Raw genomic sequence first — 26,814 nt, forward strand, 5'->3', positions numbered from 1 at the left:
TTTATGGATGTGATCTCTCTCTCTGATATGGATGTGACAGATTGCCACTTGTGTGACTATGCTAAATCAAGTATAATAGTTTGAATACACAGATAGATACATTTTTGAGAAGTTTTAAAGCATTGTAAAACTTTTTTTAATGGCAAGTTGACATTTGCAAACAATTGCTCATGTATACCTTTTTTTTTTAAGCAAAGAAAAGTCTTTTGAGGTCTAACCATAAAGGACATCCATGCAACGATCAAAGGGTGTGTGACCGTCACTTTACTGCGGTTGCAAAAATACCAGCGTAATCCCTATACACTGGTCAGGGTTAGGCCCCTGGGCACAATGTCTTGTAGGCCCCCTATACAGTATACCATAGTTGAATTAAAAAAATAAGATTAATATAATATTTGTTTATATAAAAAAAATATATATTATATATATTATATTATATATATAAAAAAATATATTAAAAAAAATCTATCTGTAATGTATTGCCCCCATTTTTTTAAATAAATAATATACAGTACATTTATTTCTAGTCTACAAATATTTAAAATTTTTAAGCATTTAAAGCACACTTTGAAAAAAAAATAAATAAATATATATATATATATATATATATATATATATATATATATATATATATATATATATATATATATATATACTAATACAACTAGGGGAAATTAATGGATTTTAATATGCTTGTTCAAGTTCACTGGAGCACTACTAACATTTATTTTTAAGGGTATTTATAATGTATGAATTCTACAAACTTATAATGCAGATGATTTGAATAAACATCTCTCCAATCCAGTTCGAGGAATATGAATCCTCCATAATATACACACTTATTAATGATTCCTACTTCTCTCACTCGTTATGTGGAGCATACAAAGTGCGGACGGACGCCTGGGCCCATTGCTTAATCCGGCCCTCATTGTTTAAAGTACCAATTAGTCATTCGGTGGTCATTTCACCGAAGCACGATGATTCAGCAAACGTTTTATTGACAGTACGTCGAAAGATGTTGCGAAAATTGTCGAATGTTCACTGTAACAGTAAAAGAACTATTTAAATAACAGTAGTCTGTGTTACCGTGATCCACCGAAGATAAAACTTTGACGTCGAATAAAAGTATGATTGACAGCACGTCGAAAGATGTTGCGAAAATTGTGGAATGTTTACTGTAACAGTAAAAGAAATGTTTAAATAACAGTAGTCTTTGTTACCTTGATCCGCCGATGATAAAGTTGTTCGTCGAATAGCAGAATGATTGACAGCACGACGTCAGAGGCAAAAGAGGCGTGGCTTTCATTTTATGATAAGAATTGGTTTATTAACTAGTAATGGCATTTTTTTACCCGATCATTTAACTCCTCTAAGCAAAAAGCAAGTGCATTTAACTTACGACTGAAGGAGAAGACTGAGCAGAGTTGATCCATTGTATAGATCAAGACCGTTATTGATCATTTATTTTATAAACTGCACCACAATGAAACGGCAAGTGACATTAAAGTTGGGTGATAAAAAGACATTTCCTGCCCTCTAGTGGACAACGTTTGAAACGTTCAGACCCAACCGCCAGACTGCTTTTACTCATTCTAATAATTTTAATTGTACATCTATACTCACACATATACATACATATATATATGTATGTATACATATATATATATATGTGTTTGTATGTATATATACACATATATACACATACACACACACAAATATATACATATATATATATACATACATAATGTATGTATATATATATGTATATATTTGTGTGTGTGTGTATGTATGTATATATATATACATATACACACACGTGTATACACACACACATATATATATATATGCATACACACACATTTTTTTATGTTGTTTTAAAACTTGAGCATCTTGGCTTTCCATCAAGCATTAAAAAAAAAAAAATATATATATATATATATATATATATATATATTCTGAGATGCGCATAACAATTAATGGAGACATTTTCCAGAATGTAAAAACTCAATACAACACAGAATTGTCTTAAACGTTTATTTCAACGTAACATTTGTTTTTGCATGCAGAATAAGATTTTAACAAAGTTTAAACAGACCAATACTATCCAGCTACAGGCCTGCAGAACCACACACTTTTCAGGCACACACGATCTAGGCAAACCATATATGGCTACGACGGATGTTAATGCTTGGACATTATCTACTTCTATATATATATATATAAATTTTATCTCTCTCTCATTATATATATATATATATATATATATTTATATATAATCTATATCTATAAAGATATCTATATATATATAAAATATTATATATATATATATAATACATAATTATAACTATATTATATATTGTTTACATGATGAACTATAGTAATTAATTTTAATGTGACACATTATTGTTTGTTTTTATAGTTTACAACAAAGCAATTTTAACCAAGCATGATAGATCCTGAATTAGTTTACTACACTTAATCAGTTAAGATAATCAATGTATATCAATTAATATTAGATCAATTAACATTATATATATATATATAAATATACATAAAGATCTATATATATATAGAGACATAATCAGTTAAGATATTCAAATTATAACTATATTATATATTGTTTACATGATGAACTATAGTAATTAATTTATAATGTGACACATTATTGTTTGTTTTTATAGTTTACAACAAAGCAATTTTAACCAAGCATGATAGATCCTGAATTAGTTTATTACACTTAATCAGTTAAGATAATCAATGTATATCAATTAATATTAGATCAATTAACATTACATATATATATATATATATAATATATAAATATATATAAAGATCTATATATATACATAATCAGTTAAGATATTCAAATTATAACTATATTATATATTGTTTACATGATGAACTATAGTAATTAATTTTAATGTGACACATTATTGTTTGTTTTTTATAGGTTTACAACAAAGCAATTTTAACCAAGCATGATAGATCCTGAATTAGTTTATTACACTTAATCAGTTAAGATAATCAATTTATATCAATTAATATTAGATTTATATATATATATATATATATATATATAAAATATATAAATAGATATAAATATATTATATATATAATATATAAAAAGATCTATATATAAATAGAGAGAGAGACATAATCAGTTAAGATATTCAAATTATAACTATATTATATATTGTTTACATGATTAACTATAGTAATTAATTTTAATGTGACACAATATTAGTTTGTTTTTTATAGTTTACAACAAAGCAATTTTAACCAAGCGATAATGCTCCCAATGACTTAGTTACCACACATAGTTTGCCTAGATAGTGTGCCTGAAACATGTGTGGTTCTGCTGGCCTGCAGCTGGATATTTCTCACTATGGCAAGCTGTTTTGGCATTTAATCTAGAACCCGTACTAGTATCTATTTTCATGTTACTAGTACTTAACCCTTGTACCTAAAAATTAAGCACAAGTAACATGAAAATAGACACGTGTACAGGTTATCGATTCAATGCCAAAACAGCTTGCCATGCACACGTTGTCGTCTTTGACGGAAAGAGGAAAGGAGAGAAAAAAAGAAGAAGAAGAAAATAAATAAAAAGGAGAGTCCATCAGGATTTCCACCATCGCCTGAATTTTTTCCCGGGAACACTACTGCCGGGGTCCTGAAAAAGATAAAAATGCAATTAGAGAAAAAGTGACTCAAAAACTAAACAAAAGTAATTAATACATGGTCTTCAGTTTTACTCATTGTTTCACAGTTGTACACACATTGTTTGCAAAAGTTTATTTCATGGCTGATAATCGGTCATGTTTACATGCACGTCACCCAGTAATAATAATAAAAAAATAATAAAATCCTTGCAATTAGTCTCCATGTATTACAGCAACACGTCTACAATTTGTAGTTGATAGCCGAGAGCCGATATGTGTGATCTGCGTGCACACGCACGCATCAGAGTCAGATTTGTCCCCGGGGTCAGATTTTAATACAACACCCGAGCACAGTTGACCTAATGAAAAACACAGTGCACAACATAAAGACAGTATGTGGCGGAGGGTTGAGAGCACCTATGCTGGATTTAGTGACTGGCGCAGGTCTCCCCTGCTGCTGTTTGCGTGATGCTACAGGACGAACAACCCAACGAGTTGTGTAGCACGCTTGCATGGCAACTATTATGCTTACGCCTGTTTCACACCGCAAGCGTCAGCGGCGCGTGTGTTTTCGGCGTCCATGTTAACAGATTACAGCTTTCGTACCGCACGCAACAGCAGCGCGTGAGCGTCGCCGAAGCAGCAGTGCAGCGATAGTTTCGGCGCTGGGTCTATTTTTGACGCGCTGCTCACGCTCAATTAAAGTGACAGTGCATTGAGAATGACCAAAACACATTGAATGACAGTAAAAAGTACCAATTTTACACAATAAATGCGTTAATAATGTCAAATGGTTTATATATAGTCATTCAAATAAACTTAAAACGATTAAAAACGCCAACAAACATTTATTTAGGCCCGAACTACAAAACCAAATGTAAAACACTTTTAGTAGCAGTTTTGCTTAAGTTGCACACTAGTGCGGTAGGAGAGGGGAAATAGAATATTTACGGCATTTGTAGTCCATAGCGAAGTGTATTGTGGGTAGTGTTGTTCGACACGCATGCTGGATGATGTGAGCTCGCTGTGTTCTGTGCAGCTGAGCAGATTAAGGAAGTTTTAATCGGCTTTGTTTTATGTTCACTCGAGTTATTCCTACCGGGAGCTGTTTGCACTGTGAATCTGACAACACGAAAATAAGTAAAAGAATGGCATGCATTGGTTACTTTCGTCCGTCTCATCCTCTGCACGAGCATGAATTAACGAGCTGTTATTCTGCCGCTGGACATTACTGAAGCGGAGAAAGCAACACTAGTTTGATCATGTATAAATATCATTATAACTATGTTGCATAAATATGATTATAACTAGGTCTACAGCAAACTGATAATCAAATAACATGATATCACAGGCGATTGTCTTCTGACTGTAGACACTTCTCATATAAGTTAGCTTGAGAAGCAAACAGTACTATTTGATCTATAAAATTTGTAAAATAAACATTTGCAGGTTAAAGACACAGCATAGGAGGGGCCTTGGTGCAGATGAAAAGTTTAAAAAGTGTATTTGTATATAGAGAGACATGGGTAACTAGATAGAATAGACAGATAGGTTGATCTCTGCAGCAGCTGCCGAAGAGCTGTGCGCTGCAAACGCAGCTGGTGTGAAAGGCAAACGCCTGCGTGCTGCTACTGCTCGACATGCGCGCTGCGCACGCTCTGCTCACGCGCCGCTGACGCTTGCGGTGTGAAACAGGCGTTACACATGTAATATTTTTTTCTTGAGGCGATTTAAACCGAAAAACGCAATGGCACTATCAAACATGGACGGAGTGCAGACTTTGCAGCTCACTTTACCTTTTCACTACTGACATCCTGGCCAGAACGGTTACAGTCATCCTCACTCATCTCGTGACCCGTGTTAGACTCCTCTGTACCACGTTCAAGGATTTCCATCGTAAGCTACGAATAAAAGGCACAAGTTAAATATTTTGACCAGAAGTGACATGAACAACAACATCCTAAAACTATAAAGGTCTGTCTAAAGTGAAAGTTTCAGTGTCCAAACTAAAGAAACGACGCCACTTTCAATTTGCAACACATTGAGGGCCCTATCATACACCGGGCGCAATGTGAAGCGCAAGGCACGACGCAATTGTTGTTTGCTAGTTTACGCTCGGCGCAGGAGTCGCTTTGACGATTTGCGCCACGCTCTTTAAATAGCAAATGCATTTGCGCTCGTATGTGCGCCCGCCCATAGGCGTTCTGGCCTAAAAAGGGAGGCGTATTAAAGCGCATTGCTATTTTGAGAAACTATAATAGAGTTTTCAATAGACCAGAACAATGGACTATCAATAGACAAATCAATATTCAATAGACTAGCCTACATCAATATAAAAACCACTGACTTCATCCCTTCTTCATCTCGGGAGGCTTTTTCAGTTCATTCATAACAATTTGCTTTTGTATAATGTTATGATTATTAGCAGTATTATTTATTATATGCCTATTTATATTTGTTTTATTAATAACAAGCTAGCATGTGTATTAGGATATATCTCAAGTTTTTTTGACCACACGTTGTATTTATTGTTCGTTTGCTGGAAATTAGAACCGAATTTAGAAATAGATTTGAAACAAATCTTTGCGCTTAACAAACACAATGAATTATTTATAGGGTAATTGATGTCTGTGTGTACAAGGTTATCCTATCCACGAGAGCAAAAGTAAAATTTGTTCATTTATCTCTCATTCTCGCGCTGAAGATGCTGTTTAACTGTTTTTCTTTGCTAGTGAAATGCTCAGTTTTTCCCACTTACTCTTACTTTACGTCATGTAAATAGCAAATGCGCCATGGCGCGACACAACTGACTCTTAAAGGGAATGAGGTGAGACTGATCTGAACTCTGAACACACCTATAAAAGATGTGGGTTTCATTAAATGTGCTAAATTATTCAAAGAAACTTACGATCACACTTTCAGTTCTTATCAGCTCAGGAACGCAAGGGTCTCTTTCTGGAGTGGGTTCTCTCGTCACGGTGACGTCGCTGTCATCGGAAGACTGAAAAACATGGAAAAGAGCACACATGCGTCACCACACCTGAGCAATGATTGTTTGTGCAGAAACAAAAACGAGGATGCTTGAAAAGTCGCCGGTTCATTCCGCTGTGGAGACCCCGGATTAATAAAGGGACTGAGCCGAACAGAAAATGAACAAACATATTTAAAAATAAATAAATAAACTCACCGTCTCTCTCTCTCTTTCAGCCGCTGTCTGTTTTGTCACGATTGTATATGGCTGTGGCATGTTTTCATCTCTTCTCTCTGTGACCTCACCAGGATGCCTTGGCGGGCCGTCCTGAAAAACATGGAAAAGAGCACACATGCGTCACCACACCTGAGCAATGATTGTTTGTGCAGAAACAAAAACGAGGATGCTTGAAAAGTCGCCGGTTCATTCCGCTGTGGAGACCCCGGATTAATAAAGGGACTGAGCCGAACAGAAAATGAACAAACATATTTAAAAATAAATAAATAAACTCACCGTCTCTCTCTCTCTTTCAGCCGCTGTCTGTTTTGTCACGATTGTATATGGCTGTGGCATGTTTTCATCTCTTCTCTCTGTGACCTCACCAGGATGCCTTGGCGGGCCGTCCTGAAAAACATGGAAAAGAGCACACATGCGTCACCACACCTGAGCAATGATTGTTTGTGCAGAAAAAAAAACCAGGATGCTTGAAAAGTCGCCGGTTCATTCCGCTGTGGCGACCCCGGATTAATAAAGGGACTGAGCCGAACAGAAAATGAACAAACATATTTAAAAATAAATAAATAAACTCACCGTCTCTCTCTCTCTTTCAGCCGCTGTCTGTTTTGTCACGATTGTATATGGCTGTGGCATGTTTTCATCTCTTCTCTCTGTGACCTCACCAGGATGCCTTGGCGGGCCGTCCTGAAAAACATGGAAAAGAGCACACATGCGTCACCACACCTGAGCAATGATTGTTTGTGCAGAAAAAAAAACCAGGATGCTTGAAAAGTCGCCGGTTCATTCCGCTGTGGCGACCCCGGATTAATAAAGGGACTGAGCCGAACAGAAAATGAACAAACATATTTAAAAATAAATAAATAAACTCACCGTCTCTCTCTCTCTTTCAGCCGCTGTCTGTTTTGTCACGATTGTATATGGCTGTGGCATGTTTTCATCTCTTCTCTCTGTGACCTCACCAGGATGCCTTGGCGGGCCGTCCTGAAAAACATGGAAAAGAGCACACATGCGTCACCACACCTGAGCAATGATTGTTTGTGCAGAAAAAAAAACCAGGATGCTTGAAAAGTCGCCGGTTCATTCCGCTGTGGCGACCCCGGATTAATAAAGGGACTGAGCCGAACAGAAAATGAACAAACATATTTAAAAATAAATAAATAAACTCACCGTCTCTCTCTCTCTTTCAGCCGCTGTCTGTTTTGTCACGATTGTATATGGCTGTGGCATGTTTTCATCTCTTCTCTCTGTGACCTCACCAGGATGCCTTGGCGGGCCGTCCTGAAAAACATGGAAAAGAGCACACATGCGTCACCACACCTGAGCAATGATTGTTTGTGCAGAAACAAAAACCAGGATGCTTGAAAAGTCGCCGGTTCATTCCGCTGTGGCGACCCCGGATTAATAAAGGGACTGAGCCGAACAGAAAATGAACAAACATATTTAAAAATAAATAAATAAACTCACCGTCTCTCTCTCTCTTTCAGCCGCTGTCTGTTTTGTCACGATTGTATATGGCTGTGGCATGTTTTCATCTCTTCTCTCTGTGACCTCACCAGGATGCCTTGGCGGGCCGTCCTGAAAAACATGGAAAAGAGCACACATGCGTCACCACACCTGAGCAATGATTGTTTGTGCAGAAACAAAAACCAGGATGCTTGAAAAGTCGCCGGTTCATTCCGCTGTGGCGACCCCGGATTAATAAAGGGACTGAGCCGAACAGAAAATGAACAAACATATTTAAAAATAAATAAATAAACTCACCGTCTCTCTCTCTCTTTCAGCCGCTGTCTGTTTTGTCACGATTGTATATGGCTGTGGCATGTTTTCATCTCTTCTCTCTGTGACCTCACCAGGATGCCTTGGCGGGCCGTCCTGAAAAACATGGAAAAGAGCACACATGCGTCACCACACCTGAGCAATGATTGTTTGTGCAGAAACAAAAACCAGGATGCTTGAAAAGTCGCCGGTTCATTCCGCTGTGGCGACCCCGGATTAATAAAGGGACTGAGCCGAACAGAAAATGAACAAACATATTTAAAAATAAATAAATAAACTCACTGTCTCTCTCTCTCTTTCAGCCGCTGTCTGTTTTGTCACGATTGTATATGGCTGTGGCATGTTTTCATCTCTTCTCTCTGTGACCTCACCAGGATGCCTTGGCGGGCCGTCCTGAAAAACATGGAAAAGAGCACACATGCGTCACCACACCTGAGCAATGATTGTTTGTGCAGAAACAAAAACGAGGATGCTTGAAAAGTCGCCGGTTCATTCCGCTGTGGAGACCCCGGATTAATAAAGGGACTGAGCCGAAAAGAAAATGAACGAATCAAGATATTTGTAAAAAAAAAAAAAAAAAAAAAAAAAAAAGAAAAAGAAAAAAATAAACGTACACTTGGTCCGCTTCTTTGGATCTCCGGCACATTTTCATCTTGCAAATGGGGGGGGGCGTGTGGCATCTCTTTAGCTCTGTTGTGATCGGGAGACTTTCCTTTCTGAAAAATATTGAGATGAACACACGCATCTTCACATTTGAGCAATTAATGTTTGTACAGGAACAAAAACTGGGATATTCTGAAGTATGTACTTCCGCATAAATGTACCTTCCCCCACACATTTACACTACATTCAAGGTGTTCTGGTACACTAGACCCAGGTCTAATGAAAGTCTTGAAAGCGTAGGTCCAGTGTTCCCACACTCTGTCCTCGTCCTTTCTCGTGCTCTGTTTTCTTCCCCTCCCCCACGCTCCCGCACAAAGTTGCAACATTGTTGCAAATTCAACGATTAACACCGTCTGCTCTTACATTCCCGCACATTTTACCCTATCTCTTGCGGGAACCAAGCTTTTTTTTTTTCTCATACCCTGTCCCATCTGCCAATTAAGGGTATACAGTACTGTAAATAGGTAAAAAGGCTTTGCCAGTCTAATATGTGCTGGAAAAGTTGGCGGTTCATTCCGCAGTGGCGACCCCGGATTATTAAAGAGACTGAGCCGAAAAGGAAACGAACGAATCAAGATATGTGTAAAAAAATAAAAAAAAAATAAAAAAAACTTACACTTAACCTGCTTCTTTTCAGCTCCGGCACATTTTCGTCTTGCAAATGGGTGGGGGTGTGTGGCATCTCTAGCACTAGTGTGATCTGGAGCCTTCTGAAAAATATTGAAAAGAACACACGCATTAGAGCAATCAATGTTTGCACAAAAACAAAGATATTTTGAAGTAGGTTGAAAATCTGTTTTCCCCACGTTCGTGTGGGTTTCCTTCGTTTTCCCCCACAGTCCTAACACAAGTGGCACAGGTGAATTGGGTAGACTGAAATTGTCTGTTGTGAATGAGCGTGTATGGATGTTTGCCAGGGATGGGTTGCAGCGGGAAGGGCATGCGCTGCGTAAAGCATGTGCTGGATAAGTGGCGGTTCATTCCGCTGTGGCGACCCGGGGACTTAATAAAGGGACTGAGCCGAAAAGAAAATGAATGATGGAATTAAAATATTCGAACAAACTTACAGTCAAATCCCCCTGTCACAACCTCTGACCTCAGGCACACGTAGGTGTGCTTGTGGGATAGATTTAGAAAAATACACGCATCTTCACATTTGAGCAATGACTTAAGTTAACTTGTTTCATGCATTATTTTTCAAAATACCTATTTTGCGTGGATCAAAGTAAACACCTTTTTTGGCTGCACGTGTAGTTTAACAAGAACGTTTGAAACATCCTGCTTAAAAATATGCAGCGTGGAAATGACATTAATTCGGACATTATTTTGAAAAGTTTATAGGAAAGGCTGTACGTGAATATACGCAAATGCAGTTAACGTGGACTTTGGCAACTCCAGGTCTGCACTAAAAGTCAAGAATCTAACGTTTACGTTAAAGCCCGAATTAATATACGATCACAAACATTAGCGTCACTTTGATACATCAAGCTAACTTACACATTTTAAGCACGGCAGCTTCGAGATTCATTATGAAAAGCGCTGGAGGCATCAAACAACGCGACGATCAGGTTACAATATGGACGCAAACAATAAACAAGTCACCCAAACATTCGAATATATCGAAGTGTTGATACAACAAATCATAAAATTTACCTTTATCCTTGCAGCAATGTGTCGCGTGCGGTGTCGCTGGTGTGTGGTTTGTGTGTGAGGGTCACTCGGGTCTTAACGGATGCTGTTCTTTTTGGCGCTTTTTTTGAAATGTGCGGGTATAGGCCCTGATTGGCTAATCGTGTTTTATTTATTTTATTATTTTTTGAACACGCTTAACTGCACTCCCAGCAGTTTTTATTTTATATACATGTATATAATATCTGTATATATAATTTTATACATTTATATACATTATTAAAATTCGAATAATTAATATGACTGAATAGTACACCTGTTCGGTGAAAATCTGATGATTCATTATTAATGATGATTGTCATTAATAATAATAATAATAATAATAATTATTATTATTATAAGGCAAGCATTTTCTGACAAATAATAAAATTGAAAGGACCATTTTGAGAGCCATTATTGCAAGATTGACATCAACATCTGAAACAAGTATAAAAAAATAAAAATAAAAAAATGGCATCAATAATAATAATCATTGTCATTTTTGTTTCAGTTATTTCTGGTTAGCTTAAAATCCCAACACAGTATGAAAAATCCTCGTAAAAAGGTCTAAAATTTTGTGTAAATGCAAGTTTGAGACCAATGCTACATACTTGTGTATATTTTACACACACACACACACACACACACACACACACACACACACACACACACACACACACACACACACACACACACAATTAAATAAAATGTATGAGCTCATATAGGTCTTAAAACTTAATTGGCTGCCCTGCACATATTTACTCTAATACCAATTAAAAACACACCTGATTCAACTTACAGAGGTGCTTAAGAATATTTTAAAGCAGCTGTGCGTTGCAGCAGAACTGTGCGGAGCTGTGACCCTTCATACATGGATTTAGAAACCATCGAGCTATACACATGTATGTATTTGTGCATTTTAAAAGAACAGTCAAAAGTTTGAAGATGATTGTAAAAGTTTATTAAGTTGCATAATCTTAATGGTGCAGTTGTGTCACTTCGAACTGTCACACGAGAAGAAGAGAAACGCAGACAAAACAGCTCTACCTTCTGGTAATTTCTCCTTCCAGCCCACGACACCAAATAAAAAAAAATAAATAAATAAAAAAAAAGTCAATTTCTTTCTCACCAATAACTTTCTGTGCATTTTTCTTGAGGTAACTCCTGCTGCTGCGCTTTTCTTTGATGTACAACTACATTTTTGGTTTGCGGTAGCCTTTTGACGACTCTGCAACTCCTTCCGCCTTCACTATGGACGCGTCACTCTCCAGCTTGCGTGCATCCTGATGGAATTAACAGGTATTTGTTTTAGTGTGATGCAATTTAACACCAGACCGTGTAAATGTGTTCAGTTCTCACCAGTCTCAATCAGGTTGTCCATCACGAAAGTTAAACACCTGCCGTCTTGCTGTTCCTTCCTGTTTTCCTTTCCAGGCTGTCCCTCAGTTCCTGCAGCTGTCGGCCTTGGTCGGCAACGAGCGTTTTAAGAGTCCACCTTTGCCTTCAAACCAGCCAAGTCTCCTGGTGTCCTGCTGTAAACTGGATATGTGCTCGATGGTGAAGTTTTCTAGGGACTTGAGTTTGTCTTGAACCGATTCCTCCGAGGACAGGTCCAGCTCTTCGTCAGAGTCCATCTTGTCATGGAAAAAACGCAACACAGACCGTTTTAATTGAGAGAAGTTTTGATGCCGTTTCTGACCAGAGAGACAAGCAAGAAAGAGAGCATAGCCAAGCTATCTAGCATAGCCATAGCCAATCTGATACAGCTGATGCAAATAATCAAAGTGTCACACATTTTCAATTATTTGGATCAGCAGTGTTTTAATTGAGGTTGGAGGAAAAGTCTAATTGACTTGAGTCATAATAAAATAATAATAATAATAATAATAATAATTTTTTTTTTTACTTGCATGGGCTTGTGGCCTTTCATTCAGCTGCTCCCTGGTACTTGTGTATTTGTGGGCCAAAATAGCTGCAGGAGGTCGTCCAGGCCTTCTTCACTCTCTCTCTCTCTTTTGGCATCTGGCATAGACAAAGCAGGTGCCTGCGAGGCCATGTCGTCACTGTCGTTGTCGCTGTCATCGTTGGCGCTTTCATCGTCGGTGCTGTCGTTGGGTCTGTTCTTGTCGGTTGCCTCTGTCGCTAGCTTGCCCTTAAGTTCCTCCATTTGCCTGCCCTAGTCTGGGATGGTGGATTTGAGGGCAGACAGCTCACTCTGCACAGCGGGTAGATCTCTTTCTGTCAAGGTCTCCGTTGCTTCTCTGAAGGTTCTATGCGATTTCCCGTAACTCGTCTACTTGGCACACTAAAAATGTTTCAATTCGATTCATGCTGATGTTGAACTCTTGCTTGGCAACAAGGTCAAGGTCACTTCCACTTGAGCAGCTCATCTTGTTTGGGGTCATGCGAAACACAGAAGAGGTGAGAATTAAGTTGTTGCATTAAAAAAACATACGTGTGTGTGTGTGTGTGAGAGAGGGAGAGAATGGCATGCATTTATACTTGTGCTACGTCCTGTTTTTTTTTTTTTTGGTTTCCTAATTTCTTTTGTTTGCAGATTGCTGCCACCTGATTCCAATCTGCGCAGCTAATTGTTCTGAGCTGTATAGACATCATGGCCTTGTGGCTTTATCTGAGTTATTGGACTTTGTTTTTTTGTTTTGTTTGGACCCCCACATCCTGATTTATTATTTTTGTTTTCCATTATGTTCTTTAAAGTTTAAGATGCATATTTTCTTCTGATAACAAAATAAACCAATGCTCGCCTCCATGGCGATCGGAAAGATGACTAAGAATGTGTTTGTCTCATAATTCTGGGTATGCTTGACCCTATCAAAGGGTTTGTGTGTGTGTGTGCGCACGTCACTTAAAACGTCACAAAACACCAGCGAGTTCACTATAAACTGGTGCAGTGCAAATTAGTCATTCTGTGGTCATTCATTTCACTTAAGCACGGTAAAAGAGCAATCAACCTACTCCGTTACACTTATCCTCTTTGACAAGTGTAAACAAAAGAGACCATTTAGCAATTATTTGACTGACAGCACGCAGTCTTGACATTTTAACCCTAACCATATCAGTAACATTATTATCGGTAACTACAATAATTCTCCAACCTTTGTTAATGACTTGAGAACTTTTTGATGTTTATTTATTTATATGTGACATTTACATAATTGGTAGCATCTAAAATTAAAAGCTTTACTCATGCCTTTAAGTTGTACATCAGTATACGAAATACATAATTTAAAATAGGTTTAACGTTATGTCATTATAACGTTCTTTTAAATTGCATGCATTTAAACAAAATTTCACTACATTTACGTGTGTGTGTGTGTGTGTGTGTATATATGTGTATGTGTATATATATATATATATATATATATATATATATATATATATATATATATATATACACACACACATATATATATATAATGTTGTTATTATTTTAATCAGGCGCTACAAACTATACTTACAACTCCAGTGAACCAATAGTATCCTAGGCGGAACCAATGGTCCGGGGGAGAGGGTGGGGGGGGGACCCGATTTCTCATGACACCTGTGTACAACGGAAAATGTTGCAATAACACTAGCATGTTCCCCATATCAGCTGCGTTCAGTAAAACGCACGGTGGTTACTCATTTGGTGGCCCTACATTTTGCCTAAGCACGGTAAAACGAGCATTTAGCAGCAGCCTGTTACCTTAATCTGCAGAAGATAAAAGGTTCGACGGCGAGTACGGATGTTGTCAGATGACGTCATGCGCTCATTTGCATATCAGTGACGTCACGCCGTCGTACCTGACATTCGTAAGCCCATCATGTCATTTCGAAGTATTATTTAAATACTAAGTAATCTCTACCTCCAGCAATGTTAAAGCTTTACAATCATTAACACTATATATATATATATATATATATATATATATATATATATATATATATATATATATATCTAGAAATCTACATATATATTTTAATATATAAATAAATATAAATATATCTAAATATTATCAGACATACTGTGAACATTCATCTGCTCTGTTAAACATCAGAGATAATAACACAGACAAAACCGCAGTCTAGCGCCCCCTGTTTTGTTCGAGACGGCTAAAGCAATTACACTTTTTAGCAGTTTCGAACACAGACCATTTTACCTTATGTACACTAGATGGCGCAATTTAATTAACATTTCCAGTGGTGGTCATTATCATTAGGAATATAACAGTACAGGCACACACACACACACACACACACACACACACAGACACACTTGAAGTCAGAATTATTAGCCCTCTGTTTATTTTTTTCCACAATTTATTAAAATATTGACAGACATACTGTGAAAATGTTCTTGCTCTGTAAAACATCATTTGTAAAATAGTAAAAAAATAAATAGATAAATAAAAAATAATTCTATATATATATTTTAATATATATACACACACACACACACACACACATAAATAAATTAAAATATATGTATTAAAATAATTTAAAATAAAATATATTTATTCTATATATATATATATATATATATATATATATATATATATAAATATATATATATGTATCCTATTCCCACTTAAAGACAAAAACAATCCTTTTACTGAATTTGAAGGTATTCCAATCAGAGAATAAGTAACTTACTTTGATGTTAACATTTGTAAAGATCAGTCAAATAGGATACATTCTAATTTACAACCTCCTTTGATGAAAATGAAAATAAATTTGACACGTGGCTCATGAGAGATTTATCACTTAAAGGAAGGACTCGTTTGTCAAAAATCTATCACAATCGGTGTATCTTGCCAAAGTATTGGATGTACCAAAATCGGTTATTAAAAAAATCAATTTGATTCAGCAATGTTTCTTTTTGTTATTTTGTCACAAATGTTGTGCTAAAATGTGTAATATTGTAAGATGGTTATGCACTGGACTGGAAATGTTTGGGAAAAAAAAAAAAAAAGAGTGTGAGCTTTAAAATGGCAGAATTCAGTGTTTCTGTGGCACAGGATCAGTTCAGCTATGCGGTTAGTCTGGATCTACTAAATCACCCAGTCTCCTTTCCGTGTGGACACAGTTACTGTATGAGCTGCATCACAGACTGCTGGAATCAGAAGAGAGTCTACAGCTGCCCTCAGTTCAGACAGACCTTCAGGCCCAGACCCGCTTTAGCTAAAAACACCATGCTGGCCGAAGTGCTGGAGAAAGTGCAGAAGAGCAAACTACAAGCAGCCGGTCCTGCTCGGAATCCTGCTGCATCTGGAGATGTGGAGTGTGACGTCTGTACTGGAGCCAGAAACAGAGCCGTCGAGTCCTGTCTGGTGTGTCTGAACTGTTACTGTCACATCATGAAATTCACCCAGGAAATCAACACAAAGTGACAGAAGCCACTCATAAACTGCAGGAGGTGATCTGTCCTCAACATGAGAAACTCCTGAAGATCTTCTGCAGCACTGATCCCTGCTGTATATGTTATCCGTGTTTGCTGAATCAACGCAAAAACAATGACACCGTTTCAGCTGCTGCAGAGAGGACTGAACTACAGGGTCAGCTGTGGGAAACCCCTAGAGCAGTTTCCAGCAGAGACTCCAGGTGAGACAGAAGGAGCGGAGAGAGGCTGTGGAGTCTCACAAGCGCTCTGCACAGGCCGCAGTGGACCCCACCGAGAGGATCCTCACTCAGCTCATCTGCTGGATCGAGAGAAGCCGCTCGGAGCTCAGGCAGATGATCAGAGATGAAGAAAAGACTGCATTGAGTGGAGCTGAATAACAACTGGAGCGACTGGAGCAGGAGATCAATGATCAGAGCTGCAGCAAAGCAGGGCTTAAAATGATTAAATAAATAAATAAATAAATAAAAATAAATAAATAAATGAATGAATGAATGAATGAATGAATAAATAAATAAAATCCAATTGGTTCCTCCCAAACAGAATTGATATAGTTATGTTCAATATTCCGAAAACGGTTTTCTAGAAGAAAAAAAAAAAAAAACAACAACAACAACAACAACGCAGGTCTCTTTCGAGGCCCTGTAATTGGAATGAGCTCCTAAACCCACGAACGAGGACCCATTGGAAGGCAAGTCTTGCCTCGTGTACAAACTCCAAAGAGTCAATAGCAGTGTTTGGTAAGCACTGTAAGATCCCCTCGGGGCACGGAGCATTTACTTTGAAAAAATTAAGAGTGTTTAAGGCAGGGCCGGCACAGTGCCCCATGCAATACCCCAGCTACACTAAAAAAAAAAAAGTTATGTCTGCGCAACTGTTGCAAACTATTTATTTGGGTTTAATTTAAACAAAAAATTAAATTTACTAATGTTTAACTTAATTTGTTTGTTTAAATTGAGGCCAAATAAATTATTTATTAGTATTATTTTTTTTTTTTACATTTTCATAGTGTTTTAACAAAAAAATTAGAAACATTATACTGAATTAAGTTAACTTGTTTCATGCATCCTTTAAAGACAAAATTCCTATTTTGCATCAATAAAAGTAAATACATTTTTGCCCGCAGGACGCTAACGGTAACAAAAATGATTGAAACATCTTGGTAGACTAGGGGTTTTAAAAATGTGGCAAAGCAATTGTGAAAAACTAACTAGGACGAAACTTGCTTTTACCACCTTACACTTGGCCAACCCTTTGTGTCACCTTGTTTGGCTGTGCTGAAAGCTGACGTTCAACAGTTGTGCACCAACAGGCAAAAATCAGGCCCAAGTTTTACTGCAAAACTACTTAAAAATTGTAAAAACCCTCCCCATTTTCTCCGGGCTTGGGACCGGCACTAAAACAACAAAGTGTCACTGCTAGTGGCTGGGTTAAAAAAAAGTTGTTTTTTTGTTATTTTTGTTATTTTTTATTTTTTTTGTTGTTGTTTTTTTTTTTTTTTTTTTTTAAACAGCAATATAAAACACTAACTAACTAACTAAATAAATGAATAAATAAATAAATAAATAAATAATTAAGTAATAAATAAATAAATAAATAAATAGAAAAAAAGGGGAAAAAAATCAGTGGAAGGACACAAAAAAAAAAAAAAAAAAAAAAAAGGTGGCTGGCTGGACCCTAGGCGACTTGCTGAAGATTTAAAGAGAGAAAAAAAAAAAAACAGATTAGTAAGGGAAAAAAAAAAAAAAAGGAAAAAATTCGTATTTTAAAAGTGTCGGATGCTCACCGCGCCTAGTCGTCCAGCCAATCCAAGTCTTTGCCCTCTCCTCGGAAGGACCCCCGTCTAACGCCGTAGTCCAGCAGCAGCTCCTCCCCCATGGAGATGTCCCGAAGGGCGCGGAATAGAACACACTCCCGTGGCCCTTGTGGTAGCGTTAAACGCTTCACAAAGGGCCGCACGTTGTTGCGGTGCCGGGAGTGGTTCATGAGCCTTCCGAATGTTTCCATGCCCGGGTGACAGGGGCAGGGCCAGGACTGGGAATCCAGGCAAAGGCTCCTGTCACCATGCCCTTTAAAGAAATACATATAGGAGGAGCTGTCTCTGGGGAGGGCCTCCTGTCTCCTTAAGCCCTCCTCGTACGACAGCTCCTCCCCATGATAATCGCAAACGATTTCTCCTTTTTTAAAGGGCATGGTGGCGACGACACCTGCACAGAACAAAAAAAAAAAAAAACATGTCTTTGGTTAAGCAAATGACTAAACACAGGGTTTCTGCAGATATCATAATGTCAAATTGAAGACTTTTCAGGACCTTTTTAACACCATCGAGTGATAAATGCAAGACCTATATGTCTATATCAAAAACAGGCACACACAAAATTTGCGGTGAAAAAAAATGTATTCAAATGGAACCGTACTAAAGACGGATTATAGAGGGTCCATTATTCTACAATTCGCCACACTTTACTGTAGTAAAACTACACTGCCTTTCTTTTTATCAGTTCACCATTCTTAATACGAAAGTAGGCTGAAGCTTCTCTGGAGAGCAAAAACACGAAAGGAAGAGGAAACACAAGACACGAAATTTTTGAGTCTGCATCGTCCCGCGGAGCGAGAGCAGATCTTGTGGCGCCCACAGCAAACCTCCGCAAACACTGCGCGCACTGAGTCAGTAACAGAACGCTGATTGGCTGAGGCATGGTGACGTCATTTGTAGTTGTAATACCGCAAATTGCAATCGGACTAGCGAAACAAAGAACGAAAACAACACGGAAGCCTAACAACTACTAAATAAAAAAACTAATAAAATTGAAAAAAAAAAGAAGAAAACTATTTTAAATGAGCATTAGATGTAGCGTTACATGGAAAAACCGGTGACCGGTGCAAAAACATTCAAGACCTAGAGCAGCAAATTTTGCACTTTTCAAGACCAATTTTTAAATTTTAGACTTTTTAAGACCCCGGCGGAAACCCTGTAAACCAATCCCTCTCACCCCGTTCCCGTGAATAACGAGAGAAAGGTCTCACCTCTGCCTTTGTCCCCGAGGGTCTGGATTTCCAGTCCTTTCCAAGACTGCTGGACCACCAACGTGACCAGCTGCTGGTCACTGAGGACGGTGGACAGCGCCTTTGAGAGCTCCCACTCTGCCAGGACGCTGTCCACCGTCGGCACGTTGGTGGTCCATGCAGTCTCGGCCCTAATGGCACTCTGCACCCGGGCCAGGGAAGGCTTCCGGCCCTTCCGGTCGCTGCACTGCTCTGGGGGAGAAGGGGGATGTGTGAGTGTCACTACACGAAGACTGTGGTGCGACGCGGCGTAAAGGTGAGCACTTACCAACGAGATGGCGCGTCCGGATTTTGAGCTGCTCCCTCCTCCAGTGATGGTAGTAACCGCGGTCGGTGAACCCGACCGCGGCTGCCTCCGCCCTACTAGGGGGCTTCCCATTCAAGTTTACTGGAAACTTATCCTGAAAAGCCCCCCAATAACGAGGCGGAGGCAATGGAGGGGGTTGCAGCCCAGAGGTGGACGGCCTGGAAGAGAGATGTATAATATATATTATTTATATGTGTGTGTGTGTGTGTGTGTATGTTAATTTTTAAGTAAACTTTAGAACCGTTTTACCAATACATTTGTAACATTTGTCATGCCAATAACGCAATTATTGAACTATTGCTTTCTCTTTTCTCCAACCCCCCCTTGTACTGTACCTCTCCTCGCCAGGTGGAGCAGGCGGCTGAGGCAGTGCAGCTGGAGGAGAAGCTGAAGCTGGAGCCGGAGGAGAAGGCAAAGCAGCGGTGGTAGCGGGCGGTGCGGGCTGCCTCTTAACGTATCTGTTGAAATGTATAGAGCAAGATGTCAGTGATGGCTGGGGCCAGACAGAATATGCGGTCATTTTCTTTCTCGTATGTATGTATGTATGTATGTATGTATGTATGTATGTATATGTAATTCCTGAAAAGTGCATGGGTGGAAATGTACACACAAAATAACAGGCTAAAAAACATTAATAGCTGACAAGAACACTTGCTTTGCCTTCAGGCGCAGGATGTCCTGGCTGGGGTTAGTGAGGGGGAGTCCTGACGCTCCCAGGAAAAAGCATCCTTTATCCTCTGCCCCCGGAGCCTGAGCCTTAAGGTAGAGTGGCCGGATGTGCCTGTAATAGCAATCCAGCCACTGCGACAAAAGAGAGAGAGGTGCATAGGTTACACACGAGACATGTTACACTTTATAACATACGCACATTACATCAGTGTAATCATCGATTAAAGGTTCTACGTTGGCATTTGTCACCAGACGGATTTAGTCATTCGTTATGTTTTTTATTTTTTTTATGGTCATTATCTTTGGTTAGGATCAACTTGCCTCTTCCTCTTTTCGGCTCAGGCTCACGGTTTTCCTGGGAAGCGTCAGGATTACGGCCTCTCCCTCTGGCCGCCTCCCCAGCCACTCCCGCACCTGTGCGTGTGGAGGCCAAGAACAGATGTGATGCCTGTTACAGGGCTCAACAAGCAGACAAGTCAGTGTTTTGAACGCGACTCAACGGTGTTGGCGCTGGCCTTACCTTAAGCTCCATGACGCTTCCAGGACCCAGACGGTGTAGCCACATTAAAGTGGCAACGCAAAAGCTGCGAAAATCCGTCTGGGTCCTGGGAGGCAGCTCGCACCGCTGGCTGAGGCGACGGGAGACCTCAGCCATGTCCGCCTCCATAGTAGCCGGATATGGGCTATGGCTGCCGCTGCTAAAAAGAAGAAGAAGAAAAAACTTCAGTCATGGTTAAAAATGGATCAAAATGCCCACTGTTGATGATATTAGACTGTAGTTTTACTAGCTATTATAAAGAGATAGAGAGAGAGAGAGAGAGTCAGTGCACCAACACCTTCACCATCCACGCCCTGTGCCAGTGCACCCACACCTTCACCATCCACGCCCTGTGCCAGTGCACCCACACCTGCACCATCCACGCCCCCTGCCAGCAGAACATCAGCACCCACACCCGTCGACACCCTCAGTACCCACACCCTCATCAACAACAGCAGCAGCAGCAGCAGCATGATCTTGTATTACCACCACCACCAGCAGAGGAAACAGCTCGTACTCAGAGAAGCCCCCAGTGATGGGCGACAACACCAGACAAGAACAGGGAAAACTGAGCTATGCTGCAGCATTAAAACAGTCAGTGGACACTCACTTTATCTGCCCACGCTTGATGGAATAGTTGTGAGTAAAATAGTCAAAATTGCTTGTACTCTAGATAATCTTGTTAATATAAATGACTGTATGTGATATTTAGGTATTGTATATGGATTGGTTATATTCTAGAGGAATCTTAAAAATGTTTTGTTGACCAAATCAAACCGCTGACAATCTCACTGTGGAATATCCCGGGTGTTAACTCGTCCAGTCTTGGGTGTAAAGTTAACACCTTGGATTTAAAGAAAAGCATTTTAGACATAGACATCGTAATACTCCAGCAGACAATGTAGCTGTAGAAAACATAAATGACATATTTGATTATTTGGCAAAGGTGTCCAATATTAAAACTACTAAGAAAACCTTTGAACAAAAACAAGAGAATTAAAAAATGGTACGACTTGTATGATTGTAAAACTAAATATCAAGACAGCTAGCAAGTCAAAAACACAGGCAACCAGGGAATACAGATTTACGTCCTGGGTACAACGAGGAGCTTAAAAAATATACAAAAACCCAATCCGAAAAAAACAAAAAAACAAAGTAGACTACACCCAAAAACAGCTCAAAAGAGTTGAACAATCTGTTGACTCCAACAATTTCTGGGACAACTGGAACCTCCTTAATAAACAGAATATTTGATGTGCTTTTTCAATACTGTACTGAATGTCATGCCAATAAAATATCTTGATCTTGAGAGAGAGAGAGAGAGAGAGAGAGCATGAATTGACATCCAGAGTAGCTGCAAAATATGTATACACCCTACACACCATAAGAAATGGTTAATGTAAGTTCATGTATCTTATTTAACAAATTTAAACTTTTTATTATTATTATTATTCTTATTGTTGTTATATTTATCCAATGTATTGTCTGTTTTGTCATTATATCTTATCTGTATTATTATTTTTTTCAATGGTTTTAACATATTTCATATTTGAAGTGCTTTGGCAATACTGTACTGGCTATTTTTAATCATAAACGGATCGGTCGCTCGGAAACACCGTGGTCTTGAATTTGCAAACAGTCGGCAAGTGCCGCAGAACAGCCGAAGCCTTCAAACGCATGTTTTACTAGCATTTACATTACAGTGTTTACATTTAAGGACTTGACGAGGTGACGTTGACTGAACCAAAAAATAAAAAAATAAAGACTTTGAAAAAATATTGCCGTTCATGTGGTGTTTGTGATGCGTGTTATGGTTCACAGTTCACCCTCTGCAAGCATGCCTACATACCTGAGTTCGATGGGCTGCTCGGCGATGAGGAAGCCCTTGGCCCTGAAGTACTCGGCCAAGGAGCCGCAGGTGGGGTCCTCCTGGACAAGGCCCCGCACCTCCGCCAGGTTTACCACCCTCCCCTCCGTGACAAACCTGGCGCGCGACTCCAAGGCACGAGCCACCTCCTCCAGGACCAGGGCTTCCTCAGCGCCGGTCATGCAGACCTGCCTCAAGTGCCCTGAGAGGTCCTCCTGAACCGTCAGGCACTTGAGGCAGTGTACAGCGAGGGGATCTGGAGGAACAAAGAGGATCATGGGTTATTTGTCCGCACTGCATATTGTGATATAACTTTTAGGTCACGTCATGCATGCACTTACCGTCAGTTCTGTCCATCGTGGTTTTCTTGTGAGAGAAAAACAAGAGCAGGGGCAGCATCGTCATGTTAACAAAAAATTCTCATCAATGACAGGCTCGTTCAAACAAATGTATTCATTTTTTAAGAGATAGAGTCAAACTTTCTCGTTGCACCTTGCGTGCTTGTGTTTGCGTGTGCGCGCGCCCTATTAAAAACAGGTACACACTATACAGACGTGGAACTTTGCGAACGAATGCTTTTCTGAAATGACAGCATTAGGCAGAAGGTCCCAATGAGCCTCTAGAAAAGGCAGCTCTAACGTTACCTCAATTGCTTATACAAGCATTAGTGCGGTGTATGGCTCCGTGACATTGAGGTACGGTTGGTTTTGTAGTCACACATTTAATTAATTTGTTTATTTATTTTTTTCATTTAGCAGTCTCTATATCGTCTATTACCGTGTTACTTTGAATATTCGATGGGCAAATGAGCATGCAAATTTGACTCGAAAACAACATTAACACCGTTGTTGACTGCGAACATTGTTGTACTTTTGATAATCACTGGCTGCTTATATGACTTCCCCGTTTAAAAAGCTATACTTTTCTGACATTTTCCCATTAAGGAGAATGTCCGACCATCCGAACGTCAAACCAACTTTACCTCTATCCCAGTGACAACGTGCCACTGAACTGAATAGATGGGGGACTACGAGGAGGTTGCAAATACAGAGGTGACGTTGGTTTTAAGTGGGGATATTCAGGCTCTCTCCCTAAAGACGCAAGGGCATAAATTATTATTTGCAAAAAGGGAGATCCTATTAGCAGCAAAATGACTGTCACAGTACATTGAGGTAAAGTTGGTTTCATATTCACACGTTCGTTCAGTGACAGCTCCATACATAGTTTACCGTGGTACTTTGAACACGGGGTCTGAAACCACATGCAAGTATGACTTTAAAACAACATTAGCACTATTTAATGGACTGTCAACGAGGCTGCACTTTGCCTGCTGATGGGATTTTACTCTTTGGAAATTCCAATCAATACTTTTCTGAGGTTATATTATAAAGGAGAAAGACAGAATGTGGGAATACAAAACCAACTGTAATTACCCCAATTCAAAGTAAATCGTTCTCCACAGTGCTGATGTTGTTTACAAGTGAAAATTGCATGCTAATTAAGGTCGAATATTCAAAGTAACACGGTAAACGGTAGAGATCCTGCCAGGTTAAATGCACGAACGTGCGATCATACTAACCAACCCTACGCATCATGTTGCAAATCAGATTTCTTAGAAAACCGGAGGAAATCCGATCGAGGTAAAGGTGCTTTCATATTTACGCCTCCGTCCGTGACAACTTTTTGTATGGGTCTGAAATGGAGTAAATTCATTGACTGTAACGTTACTGTAACGTAAATATGATTTCTCCACTTAGACTTTATGAAAGAATCCAGCCTGAAATCATATTTAAAACGGTCAAGGTCCGAACGTGCGAATATAAAAACCAACTTGACCTCAGTGGAAAGGTGCCCGTTTTTTTCCCTAATTAACTAAATCGGCGACAGACAGAGAAACAAACGACCAAACTGCGTTTTCGTCGACATGTTACAAAGTTTGTGAGCTACGCGGGCGATCTGTTTTACCAAAAAAGTTTGGAAATAATCTCATTTTATCAATTTAAAGGTCAAAAGAAGTGTTTTTCTTACCGAAATATTCTCGCTTCAGTTCGACACGGTGGGCGGAGTCAATGGATTTGATTGACAGCCTCAACGAGATTTACTAACAAGCTTTTTTTTTTTTTTTCGATGTTTTTGCCTAATCTATATTTGTAAAACAGGCCGCCGTAAAAGGTAAACGACAGCATTTATTAATTCATTAAAAAAAAAGTAAAATAAAAAAAGCACACACACACACACACACACATTAAAATAAAAGTCATGCACGTCGCTGGTTAAAGGTCAGGTCAAATTTAGGTCAAGTACGAAACCAGCGTTATTTGTATAAATCTATCTCTATCTATCAAGAATAATCTATCACTTTTCTTGTCATTTAATCTTTTAGACTGGTTAATAACAAGAAAAGTGATAAGATTCTTCTACGATAATGGTTTTGTAATCATCACGGATAAAACAAGATCTTTACCTGTAGCTGTATTTGTGTTATGTGAGTATCTCTGTTTAATTTTATCACATTTTGTTGTACTTTTTTTTCCCTCTGTTGTTTCTTTTTTTCTCCATTTATATTTATTAATTTATTTGTAATTTTATTACCATTATTATTCATACTTTGTACTTATTTCTACGTTCTACTTTTTTCTACTTGCCCTCTGATCTTCTGTTTATTTTTGTTAGATAAGTTCCAAATTTTTATTTATTTTTTCTTTGTTTCTGAATAATCTGAGGTATATGCACAAACATATTATTGTAAAGCATCCTGTACAATATATTAATTGAAATGAGAGACATGTGAGGGATGTACTCAACTATATCTACTCACAGTTGTTATTTTTGCTTTCAATGTTACTCGCTAGTACCAAACCATTACAGTGAGTATTAAAAATCCCAGTAAAAGGTCTAACATTGTTTGTAAATAAAATTGAGAGACCAATTCTACATTTTTTATGTGCATTATATATATATATATATATATATATATATATATATATATATATATATATATATATATATATATATGTAAATACACACACACACATGTATATATATATATATGTATATATATCTTTTTTATAATATTTTTTTAATATTTTTTTTTCAAAGCTACTTTTATTCTTCTCCAAGAATTTCTCCAGAAGAAAAAAATATCAGACACACTGTGACAGTATCAGACAGATATTAATTTGCTCTTTTAAACATCATATCTGATTAAAACACAGAGGTAAATGCAAATTAGCGCCCTCTATGCTGTTCGAAGCTGCTATGGTACTGCACTTTTTAGCCATTTCGAACACATGCCATATCCCCTTTTGTACACTAGAGGGGGCAATTTAATCAACATTTCCAGTTGGGGTTATTATCAGGGATATGTAACTGCACAGATATGATTCAATAAAGGACACTTACTGCATGGATGGATGGATGAACAGACTATATATATTTACATAATTATAATTTATATAATTAATATTAATAATTTATAATTGAATGTATATAATTTATATATATATATATATATATATATATATATATATATATATATATATATATATATATATATATACATATATACATATATACATATATATATATATATATATATATATATATATATATATATATATATATATATATATATATATATAAATACACACACACACATGTATATATATATGTATATATATCTTTTTTATAATATTTTTTTAATATTTTTTTTTCAAAGCTACTTTTATTCTTGCCAAAATAAAACAAACAAGACTTTCTCCAGAAGAAAAAAATATCAGACACACTGTGACAGTATCAGACAGATATTAATTTGCTCTTTTAAACATCATATCTGATTAAAACACAGAGGTAAATGCAAATTAGCGCCCTCTATGCTGTTCGAAGCTGCTATGGTACTGCACTTTTTAGCCATTTCGAACACATGCCATATCCCCTTTTGTACACTAGAGGGGGCAATTTAATCAACATTTCCAGTTGGGGTTATTATCAGG

At 38.2% G+C, this 26,814-nt stretch overlaps 3 protein-coding genes, 1 long non-coding RNA gene and 1 pseudogene across 6 annotated transcripts in view; 2 read left to right on the plus strand and 3 right to left on the minus strand.

Moving 5' to 3' along the window:
* Positions 1-1,376, minus strand: part of LOC147843728 (uncharacterized) — a 3,159-nt gene extending 1,783 nt beyond the window's left edge. Inside the window, exon 1 of the mRNA XM_087253018.1 lies at positions 1,221-1,376. Coding sequence (XP_087109144.1) covers positions 1,221-1,306 — 86 coding nt within the window. The 5' untranslated portion in view covers positions 1,307-1,376. The remainder of the gene's footprint in view (positions 1-1,220) is intronic.
* Positions 1,377-2,020: 644 nt separating this feature from the next.
* On the minus strand, positions 2,021-12,246 carry LOC147843729 (uncharacterized). Of its 2 annotated transcripts, none has more exons than XM_087253020.1 (14): positions 12,107-12,246; positions 9,926-10,019; positions 9,261-9,362; positions 8,929-9,039; positions 8,632-8,742; positions 8,335-8,445; positions 8,038-8,148; positions 7,741-7,851; positions 7,444-7,554; positions 7,147-7,257; positions 6,850-6,960; positions 6,571-6,663; positions 5,459-5,563; positions 2,021-3,673 (listed from the first exon to the last, which is right to left on the minus strand). In XM_087253020.1, exons 2-14 carry the CDS (start codon positions 9,989-9,991, stop codon positions 3,620-3,622), a joined length of 1,308 nt encoding a protein of 435 aa, XP_087109146.1. In that variant the 5' UTR covers positions 9,992-10,019; positions 12,107-12,246; the 3' UTR covers positions 2,021-3,619. The 2 variants fall into 2 exon arrangements, with proteins under 2 accessions (XP_087109146.1, XP_087109145.1); XM_087253019.1 differs by lacking the exon at positions 12,107-12,246 and adding an exon at positions 10,963-11,018.
* Positions 12,138-13,765, plus strand: LOC147843731 (uncharacterized). The gene is made up of 3 exons (XR_015490689.1): positions 12,138-12,276; positions 12,412-13,398; positions 13,535-13,765. It is a non-coding gene; the product is annotated as an uncharacterized LOC147843731 (long non-coding RNA).
* A 2,061-nt stretch (positions 13,766-15,826) lies between these two features.
* On the plus strand, positions 15,827-16,895 carry LOC147843732 (E3 ubiquitin/ISG15 ligase TRIM25-like; annotated as a pseudogene).
* A 988-nt stretch (positions 16,896-17,883) lies between these two features.
* LOC147843733 (uncharacterized) lies at positions 17,884-25,044 on the minus strand. Of its 2 annotated transcripts, none has more exons than XM_087253021.1 (10): positions 23,164-25,044; positions 22,805-23,078; positions 20,938-21,115; positions 20,739-20,831; positions 20,404-20,549; positions 20,084-20,206; positions 19,710-19,906; positions 19,403-19,633; positions 18,162-18,582; positions 17,884-18,064 (listed from the first exon to the last, which is right to left on the minus strand). In XM_087253021.1, exons 1-9 carry the CDS (start codon positions 23,225-23,227, stop codon positions 18,167-18,169), a joined length of 1,722 nt encoding a protein of 573 aa, XP_087109147.1. In that variant the 5' UTR covers positions 23,228-25,044; the 3' UTR covers positions 17,884-18,064; positions 18,162-18,166. The 2 variants fall into 2 exon arrangements, with proteins under 2 accessions (XP_087109147.1, XP_087109148.1); XM_087253022.1 differs by having other exon boundaries at positions 18,026-18,582; positions 23,164-23,188; positions 24,851-24,907.
* Positions 25,045-26,814: the final 1,770 nt, after the last annotated feature.

This window comes from Danio rerio, chromosome 5, assembly GCF_052040795.2.
Source record: "Danio rerio strain M-AB ecotype USA chromosome 5, GRCz13ab, whole genome shotgun sequence".
Classification (NCBI taxonomy): domain Eukaryota; kingdom Metazoa; phylum Chordata; class Actinopteri; order Cypriniformes; family Danionidae; genus Danio; species Danio rerio.

Coding starts and splice junctions, on each gene's coding strand:
- LOC147843729 (XM_087253020.1), bottom strand. CDS start 9,991: ATGCCACACACCCCCACCCATTTGCAAGACGAAAATGTGCCGGAGCTG. Junction 6,664..6,849: donor CTGAAAGAGAGAGAGAGACG/GTGAGTTTATTT, acceptor CATGTTTTTCAG/TCTTCCGATGACAGCGACGT. Junction 5,564..6,570: donor TAAGAACTGAAAGTGTGATC/GTAAGTTTCTTT, acceptor TTTTATTCGTAG/CTTACGATGGAAATCCTTGA.
- LOC147843733 (XM_087253021.1), bottom strand. CDS start 23,227: ATGACGATGCTGCCCCTGCTCTTGTTTTTCTCTCACAAGAAAACCACG. Junction 20,550..20,738: donor TGAGCCGAAAAGAGGAAGAG/GCAAGTTGATCC, acceptor CTTTTGTCGCAG/TGGCTGGATTGCTATTACAG. Junction 18,583..19,402: donor CCTCGGGGACAAAGGCAGAG/GTGAGACCTTTC, acceptor TGTTCTGTGCAG/GTGTCGTCGCCACCATGCCC.